This window comes from Candoia aspera, chromosome 9 (genome assembly GCF_035149785.1).
Source record: "Candoia aspera isolate rCanAsp1 chromosome 9, rCanAsp1.hap2, whole genome shotgun sequence".
NCBI lineage: Eukaryota > Metazoa > Chordata > Lepidosauria > Squamata > Boidae > Candoia > Candoia aspera.
In genome coordinates this window covers 21,728,308-21,737,695 of record NC_086161.1, presented here as the reverse complement: position 1 = coordinate 21,737,695, position 9,388 = coordinate 21,728,308, and the positions used below count along the sequence as shown (strand labels likewise).

At 44.0% G+C, this 9,388-nt stretch overlaps 1 protein-coding gene across 1 annotated transcript; it reads right to left on the bottom strand.

Moving 5' to 3' along the window:
* Positions 1-2,090: 2,090 nt before the first annotated feature.
* On the bottom strand, positions 2,091-7,601 carry LOC134502702 (cytochrome c oxidase subunit 5B, mitochondrial). Its single transcript, XM_063311167.1, has 4 exons — positions 7,426-7,601; positions 3,956-4,026; positions 3,324-3,423; positions 2,091-2,313 (listed from the first exon to the last, which is right to left on the bottom strand). The coding sequence occupies exons 1-4, from the start codon at positions 7,541-7,543 to the stop codon at positions 2,204-2,206; spliced, it is 399 nt and encodes a 132-aa protein (XP_063167237.1). The 5' UTR covers positions 7,544-7,601; the 3' UTR covers positions 2,091-2,203.
* Between the last annotated feature and the right edge of the window lie 1,787 nt (positions 7,602-9,388).

Genomic DNA, 9,388 nt, shown 5'->3' with positions numbered 1-9,388 from the left:
TAATGAGAAAGTGGTTTACCCAGTGCTGGATAAATAGCAAATACAAAGCACAATTGTCAGTGTGACCCTCGAGGACTCCATTTACAAGGGAAAAAAACCAAACAAATAAATGTATCTGCTCAAGCAAGTCTTTCAGTTTTTTAGTAGATGTGCTTCTTTGAAATGCAGTTATGGTTAACAATGATCGGTGAATCTCCCATATTAAGGGGAGATCATAGGACTGAATTAAATGCTAGAGAATAAAGTAATGGCTGGAGCTTAACCCGTTGGACACCAGCAGAACCTGATGCTTTCCTCAACATGACAAAGGCAACGTTGCACTGTCACGTGAGCTTTTCAGGGTTTTTTTTTAAATCCTGCCTTTATTATTTTTATAAATAACCGAAGGCATAACATACCTAACACTCCCTCCTCCTTTCTTCACAACAACCCTGTGAGGTGGTTTGAGCTGAATGACAGTGACTGGCCCAAAGTCACCCAGCTGGCTTTCGTGCCTAAGGTGGGACTAAAACTGTCACTTCTTGTGTCTGTGCAGTCACAACACTCATGCTCAAGGGTTGGGACCGAGGATGCTGCTTTCATTCTTTGAAGACCATGTGAAGGCCTCTGGCTGCGAGAATGTCGTTGGCCGAAGGAAACTTGGGATTCGTACAGCACCTGGACAAAAATTTGATAGCAAGCCCAGAGAGCTGGCTGCCAGCCTGTTAGTGGTGTACCCCCGAAAAGGATTTCCGCAAATCTCCAGGCCCAGCATAATGGAGAATGCCATTAACGAGAGATGGTGCCGCCTTAGCTATCGCACGGTTCTTCCCTGGAACAATTACGCCATAGGTAATGCCTAAAGGAAGGTATCGCCAATGTACATGTTAGTTTGGATTCGGAGTTACCTGTACACGTCATCCCCTAAAGTGTGACTTTGGATCAGGCAGCATTAAATTGTCACGATTTGTCCAGTTTTAGGCATTTTTATTTTAAATAATTCATTGATGGAATCTACAAGCCACCTGGTTCCCTCCACAAACTAGTTGCGCAGGCTCTTCAAACTTCAGCCATGTTGTTTGGCATCTTATCTGGTTATTGAAATTAGACGGGAAAATGGACTGAGATTGGGTTTGTGCACCACACGAAACTATAATGTGGCATGGCAGGCTTTGGTTTGGCCCCTTGCGCAAACCCAGCCTGAATCTTATAAAGCAGCTTCATTTTGTGGTATGCACTTTCTACTTTTAACCCCCATGGAAGCCACATGTCCCACTGCCACTCATTACTGCCTATGCCTTTATTCAGAGCTTTGCTTCTGGGAAGCCAGGGACTCGTTCAGAATTATGAATGGAATACAAAATAGAACCTGTTCAGAGTTCCAACACCCACCGAATTCACATCAGGAACACCCCCCCAAGCTGTATCATTTTTGGGACTTGCACAACTGTGCTGAGCAACCACAAGTAAAGGTATTTTTGGTTTAAGGAGGTGCTGATGCTACACAAGTGCTCCTCTAATCACTGCGTAGCCCTATGTTAGAATACAGGTAGTCCTCGCTTAAAGACCACAATTGGGACTGGGCTTTAGGTTGCTGAGCAATGTGGTCATTAAGCAAACCTGGACCCGATTCCATGACCATTTTTGTGGCAGTTAAGCGAATCACAGAGTTCCCTAGCAACTTTGCTTATCAGAAGCTGGCTGGGAAGGTCAAAAATGGTGATCATATAACCATGGGATGCTGCAACCATCATAAGTGCAAGGAATGGTCATAAGTCAGTTTTTTAATGCTGTCATAACTCCAGATGGTTGCTAAATGAACTGTCATTAGGCAAGGACTACCTGTAGCTGCAGTTTCCTTCCCTGACTCAAAAAAGGCAAGGCTGATGGCACCACGATCTGCTCCTCTTCATCCATAAGTTACATTCACTGGAAGATTCCACATTGGCCATGACATTTCTGCCCATGGGTACACAATTCCAGAGGAAAATTCTTGGGAAACAAGTCTGCTTCTTGCCTTGAAACTAGAAATGCCAATTTTTCTTACTCAATGCTCTTAATTCCAGTGCAAGTTTTAACTGCAAGCCCAGACACAAATGATGTGTTTATACTACGGGTCAAAAGACTTTTATTAAGTTGCAAAAAACACAGGATCTCACAACCTATTCAGATTTTCGGCTCAAGCATGCGTCTCAAAAAACAATTCAGAAGATTCTGCAGCCCGTCATGGCAACTCGTAGGGAACCAGTTTGAAATGGGCCCCGCACGAAGGACAGCGCTCAATTTTTCCCTTGTGGAGCCAAATGTAGTATGTTTCAGTGGCATCTTCCTCACCTACAAGAGGGGCAGAAACATGAGATGATCAGAATGCTACAGAAGTGTTAGCAAAACTTACACATCACCCAAGCAAAACTTAACTATGCTCAAGTGAAAAAAGGCAGTGTGCCCATCTGAACCCTTTGGAATTTGGGGAAGCAAGAGAATTTACAGGGTTGCAGAAGTAAATGAGTGAAACAGCAAGCATAAGGAAGGAATGGGTTATGGAGGGATCCCTCCCAAGGCCTGGGCTGCACAAATGAGAGAGAAGCATGCTTGGCAGTCAGCTAGGCCAGCACTTGGGGAAGGGAGAGAGAAAACAGCCAGAACTGCACACAGTATTTCAGACGCTAAAGGAAAGGTGCTTCACAGCATGAGGGGCAACCAGCGTGCCCCTCGGCAGCTCCTTAATCCAAAGACGTTTCCCTGGCATCAGGCTGCAACTGTGGTCACAGGATGATCATATGAAGCAACTGCTTTGAGGCACTGCAGTGGGGTGCCCTAGATAAGTGTTTCTTAACCTCAGCAACTTTAAGTACGTGGACTTCACTCCCAGAATTCCCCAGCCAGCATAATTCTGGGAGTTGAAGTCCACACCTCTTAAAATGGCCAAGGTTGAGAAACACTGCTCTAGATGGGCCCCATTTGCTTCCAAGCACCTTGTTGCCTTGGAATCCAAAGTGCTACCCTCCCCTGCTGAGTGGAAAGTGATTTAAGACCCTCCTCAACCTGAGTCCAGAGGGTGTGGCCCGTTCAGGGCCTTGAGAAGAGGTGCTTTGTCCACACCAGTGCCCTTCCGGAAGGGTCCTTTTCAAAGGCTTTGCACAGCCCCAGTTTATATTTCACCAGACTTGTACTCCCAAAGAAACTGCAGCCAACGAGATGGGAACTCCCCATCCTTCTAAAATAAAGCTTTTTTCTGCATCAAGAACAACACTCCTTTCTCCAGCCACGATTTCAAATTCTCAGTTGCCATTTTGGGCGAACGCTGTTCAAGAAACTGCTCTTCTCTATGTGGAGCCACTTACAGATACAGCCTACGAGCCTCACGTCTGTCAAGGAGGGAACAAGGTGGGGATCGTCTTTTGTTCCCCCGTATGGTTTGGATGGATTGATTCCATAAGGATCCTACAACCAGCAGAGAGGGGGGGGGGAAAGGTTAAAGCTCCTTAAATCGTGTAGCAATATGCCATCCTTCTCCCCAACTCTAAAGTTATTGATAGCTAATAACCAGCAGTTACATACTTCAGAGCTTTCTCCTCTGGTAATTTTTACCCTTCAGCATTTCATTATCCAATTCTGCCATTATCAGGAGAACTAACCCCCAGGCCAAGGATCAATTGAGTTGGGCCCAAGCCCTGCCAACTACCAATTTCAAGTCAAGAATGATGGCTTAGGCTGGGCTCAGAAGCAGTCTAGGTTTCTCTGTCAGAGGCCTTCCTTGTTGATACATTGCTCGATTAAATCACCTGTCTTCATCTACAAGGCTATATTGGAAGATATATTACTCTGGGCAGGAGCCATAGCCATCTCTTTTAATTACGTTTAGAACATAAGTTATGAACAATAAGCTAGCTAAAACGCTGCCCCTCCAGAAAGGAGCACGGTTCCCTGTGGTCAACTGTTTTGGCATATGAATGTCAACGAAGTCTTTACTCACCACTCCTTGCTTTATAGCGTCCAGAACTTTCCTCTCCATTCCTGTGGCCTGTTCTTCATCAGTAGGCATACCTGGGGTAGAGAAGGACAATATTGGGTAAGAGAGCCAGTTTGGTCAAGTGGTGAAGGTGCTGGGCTAGAAACCAGGAGGCTGTGAGTTCTAGCCCCATCTTAGGCATGGAAGCCGGCTGGGTGACCTTGGGCCACTCCCTCTCTCTCAGCCCAAGAGCCAATCAGGTGTGGTAGGAGAGTTCTAGTCCCCCCTTAGGCATGAAAGCCAGCTGGGTGACCTTGGGCCAGTCACACTCTCTCAGCCCAGCCCACCTCACAGGATTGTTGTTGTGGGGAAAATAGGAGGAGGAGGAAGGAGTATTGGGTATGTTCATCGCCTTGAGTTATTTATAAAAATAATAAAGGCAGGATAATAGATAGATAGATAGATAGATAGATAGATAGATAGATAGATAGATAGATTTGAGATGAAAGATTTCTTGTCAGAAATTCCCCCTGCGGCTAAAATAAGGCCCAATATTCTTCTGAGGCTTATGAAACATTCACCTGCCCTGAAAACAGCAACTTCCTCCAGAATGTGCCCCCAGTAACCTAATCACAAGGATAAAGAAAAGCTACAGGCTCCATATCAAATTGAATGTATTAATCTGACCCTGAAGACTTTTTTCCAGCATTCCCAAAATTTCTGTTGATTGGCTCTACACCAGCTGGACAGCTATACATTCATCTTTGTTGTTACATATTTCAAACAATTTGTCTTACATTTAATAAATATCAGGAAATCACTGATCAATCCTAAAGCCCAATCTATTGTTTTACAGTTCTGTCTACGAATTAAATTATTTTAAAATCGATGTTATTAACTTTTGGGTTTAGTCGTAAGCAAGTGATCACTCGCTATATACAGACAAGAACAAATGGAAATAGAAGGAATTAAGGACCTGCTTCTCACTTAACATAACCATGATTGTTCTCATCTTAAGCAAAGAGTGTTTTAATCATGAACGACAGAGATTTTCAAAGTACAAGTCTTATTTTCTAAGCAGACTCAACACTCCTAATATAAAAACAGAAAGCTGACTGAAAAAGGGTTTTAGAAAGACAGTCCAAGTCAGCTCAGTTTATGAAGTAAACTAATAGGGCATCCTCTCAAGAGCCTATATGGTATAGGACTGAAGAAATAAGGAAACTGAGGAATTGAGCTACAAGCTCACAGTACACCGTTTTGAACTAATAAGTATGGTTTAGCCTAGCTCATTTTATAGACCTGTAATTTCTTATACTAAAATAATTAAGTACAAATGTAACAGCTATCTTTCAAATGTTTTGGGGATACATCTAAGTAATAGAATGAATGGTGTCTGTGTCTATATACATATAAATAAAACAAATATACCCATATATATAAAACCCATCTACCCAAGAGGCTTTGGCTAATTTATATAAACATCAGTACAGAATACTAAACTGATAGCAGTTAGCATGACTTTGAGGTCCAGCATAACAAGATCTTTTATCTTATTGATCTGCTCACAAAAGAGCACCCCAAAGAGGAATTTCACACTAGAATGCATCAGCAGTCATCACTATTAACAACTTGCTAGTTAAGCAATTGTGTAAACGTACTTTCACACAGATATATATTTAAACAACTTGCTTTATCTATTTATTATGTAGGTTTTCATGTCACCTCTGCCAGCTTATAATAGAGGCAATAAAAACATCTATAAAACCTATAAATATTAAAATCATTTTATTTATATTTATTTATTCAATTTATATTGCTGACCATCTCAAACCAGTGACTCTGGACGGCTAGCAACAAATCATGGAAAATGTGTCGTTATCTTCCATGGAAACTCACCCCTCAAACAATGGTGGTTTATGTTTCTTGAAGTATAAAAGGATAGGGTTAGCCTGAGTTCAAGGGAGCAGGGGTTTCAAAGTGAGGGGGCTGCCTTTGAAACTGTCCTTTCCTCAGACCCTACCAGCTACAGAGGCAGCATCCTCTCCCAGCCAAATTGGGGACAGATTTCACCTTGAGAAAATGGCCCTGAAAGTAACTATTCTATTATCGGGAAAAGTATTTTTTTTAAAAAAACATCTCAATTGTGGGATCTGGCATTTCATTCTCACGGCAGATGAGACCAAAACAGAGGTGGCAAGACACCATCAATAAAGACATGCAAATTGAGGGTCTGCGCCCTGAGGATGCGAACTATCGGGCAAAGCGGCGTTTCAGGATCCAAAAAGCAGACCCCGCGATAACAGGAAAATGCTAGGATGATGATGATGATGGTGGGACACAGGCTTAGCTTTAAACAGTTTTAAGTTGTGTCATAAAAATTATGGGAGTTGCTGGAGTAATCTGGGATAATTGGGGTTATGCTGGGGTTAATTATGAGTTATCTGCTAAACAGATAAACTCAGACTTTTAAATCGTATGGAGTTAAGTCCCACATGTTCATATTGGCCTACAATCTGAAGGGTTGGGGTAGAGAAGATGAGACAGATTTATTTCCAGTTGCTCTAGAACGTTTTTCAAACTTGGGGACTTTAAGATGGGTGGACTTCAATGCCCAGAATTCCCCAGCTGGGGAATTCTGGGCATTGAGGTCCACCCATCTTAAAGTCCCCAAGTTTGAAAAACGCTGCTGTAGAAAGTGGTATAATCAGCGGTGCAGATGGCAAGAAAAAGGATTTCAACTTGGTATCCCATGACGCTTCTGAAGACTGACTCAAAAGCGGCACAAGGGCCTCCGGAAAGCATCTGTTCTCCTTCAGCGAAGGCCCTTGAGCAGAACCTGGAAAGCCACCGGCGCTACATTGGCCCTGCAGATTCTGCATGGGGGTGGAAGGATTTCAAGAACGCCAAGGCACCGCCCGGTTTTAGCATCCTAACCCTCCTAGCATGAGAGAAAGATGGGAGGAGAAACGCCATGGCTTTTTGATGGAAGATACTGATACCTTCCCAGTTAGGGCTCAACAATTAGATCGCCAGCGCCCTGTGTTTTAGTTATCTTTATGAATGGCAGTGGCTGCTATTTCAGTGAAAGATGCCTCTTTTAGCACTTTTCGTTATATTTAATATATTATTTAATGCCGATGCACTCTATAGGTGATGTGTCATTTTATTACGGGGTTGTAGAGATGCAATATAGATTGTGGCCCACCTTGGGAAGGCGGGGCCTACCCCACTCAGAGCCGGCTATGATCAGACCGGTTTATGAAACCAGCAAAATAAAAATAATAATTTTTAAAAACTCAGATAATTTCTGGCTTGGTTTTAATTACCAAAAGGAAAGGGAGCCTCAGCAACACCGGAGCCCCCTTTGCCCCACCTGAGGCGCCGCCCCAGGTGGCTCCCAGTCACCTCCCTCCCGGGTGGTCACGCTGGCTGGGGATGATGGGAAGGGTAGTCTTAGGCTTGGAGGGAGCGCCCGCCCGGGAAAGGCTCACCTCCAGAGCTCGCAGGGCGAGACGACCCCGCCAGAGGCCCCGGCCCCCTCCCCAGGACAGCCGGGCCCGCACGGAGGGCCCGCAGGGCCCCACAGACGCGGAATAACCTTGACGCCATAACAACCCTTCAAGCGGTGGCAACCGTCCCAGCACCTCTTTCCGGGAAGGAACTTCCGGTCACGTGCCCCTCTCCTCTGACGAAGATGGCGGCATAGCCATTTCCGGTGCGGCGCATACGGTTGATGGGCGCGGTCAAGGTAGCCCCGCCCATTGGACGCCCTGGTTTTCTTATTAGGGAAAAGGCGGGGAAGTTTGAAACAGGCCAGGAGTTTGGGTCGCTCGAAGCCGGATGCCCGCTATTTGGGCAAAGAGTTGGCACTGCATGTCCCTCTATGCTGCCCTCTGGATTTGGGCAGCCCCCCCATTTATACACCGTTTTCTTTCCCCTAGCCTTGTTTTCTGCTATGGTTTCTTTGAAATAAAAGAAGGGAGGGTGCAATGCAGTTTTGTGATGCTGGCAGCTATAAAGAATTGATCTTTGGGTGTGATTTCCAACAGATTCACTCCCATACGTATCTCTCTTTCTCTGCCATGCGCCCATCCCAGGGCTTTGGAAAGAATGGAAAATAGAGCTCTGCCCCCAAGGAGCTTACAAGACCTGGGTCACCAGTTGGCAAGAGCGAATGTGTCAGCCCCAGACGGGAGAAATCCAGGCATAAATCCCCCCTTGCTATGGAGCTGAACAGGCGATTTTGAACAATTGTCTCTACTCAACCTACTTCACAAAGTTGTGGTTACAGGAATAAAATGGGATTAGAATGGATACTGCTTTAAGCTGTCTAAAAGCAGGCAACAGATAAACACATAATAAGGCAGAAGGGAATGTAACACTGGTGTAATGTAATATTTATTTATTTACTAAATGTATATAGCTGTCCATCTCTCACATGTGACTGGGAGGCACACACATTTAAAATAACAAAAACCAAACCAAACCGTTAACCTTTTAATTAAAACAGTTACAAACTATAAATCAAACAAAAAACCTACAGGAGAGTGCACTCCAAAATTTACAAACAGTATATAGCAAGGTTTTTCAACCAGGGTTCCGTGAGAGGTCACTAGGGGTTCCCTGGGAGATCACAATTTATTTAAAAATTATTTCAAATTCCGGCAACTTCACATTAAAGACGCAAGTTTCATCCTTTATTTTTATTTAAGAACACAGTTAATGCATATATACAGGCCTACCCATGAACTGAATATAACAGTGTTGTAACTTCTGGCCTCTATTTGAGCCTGAATGGGCAGGGGTTCCCCGAGGCCTGGAAAATATTTCAAGGGTTCCTCCAGGGTCAAAAAGTTGAGAAAGGCTGATCTAATATAACAAAGATGAAAGTCCCTTTCTCATGTCAACTCCCAGCCATTGAATATATCTCCACTGCAACTGTCACGGATTTCGTCCTTTTCAATCAGTTAATTGTTATTCGTATAGCAGTCATTCAGCACATTCACAAGGCTGCTTTAGGCCCACACTTAGCTGTTCTTTTATATCTGGTCAAGCTTTATTGATTTGTTTGTTTGTTTGTTTGTTTATTACATTTCTCTGCTGCCCATCTCGTGCACGACGACTCTGGGTGGCTTAAATTTTCTTCCATCCTTTCTCTCATAGGAGTCCTTGTACTGTTCCAGCAATACTTGTACTGCAGGAAAAACTTCCCCTTAATCCCAATTTGAGGCAGCAAAAGCAAGCTTTGGAGTTTTATTGATTTCTGTTCTCTTACAGGAGAAAACAAAAGTTTTTCAAGCAAGCAACTGTTAATTACATGACAACATTTTTTTCTATACATCTTGCTGGCCAAGAGGCAAGAGGCCTACTTGGCACAAGTAGCCACCCAGTAAACCACACCGAGGCAGGAAGGTCCTTTGTTCTCTTTTATTTCTGTGCACAGCAACAAGAGAG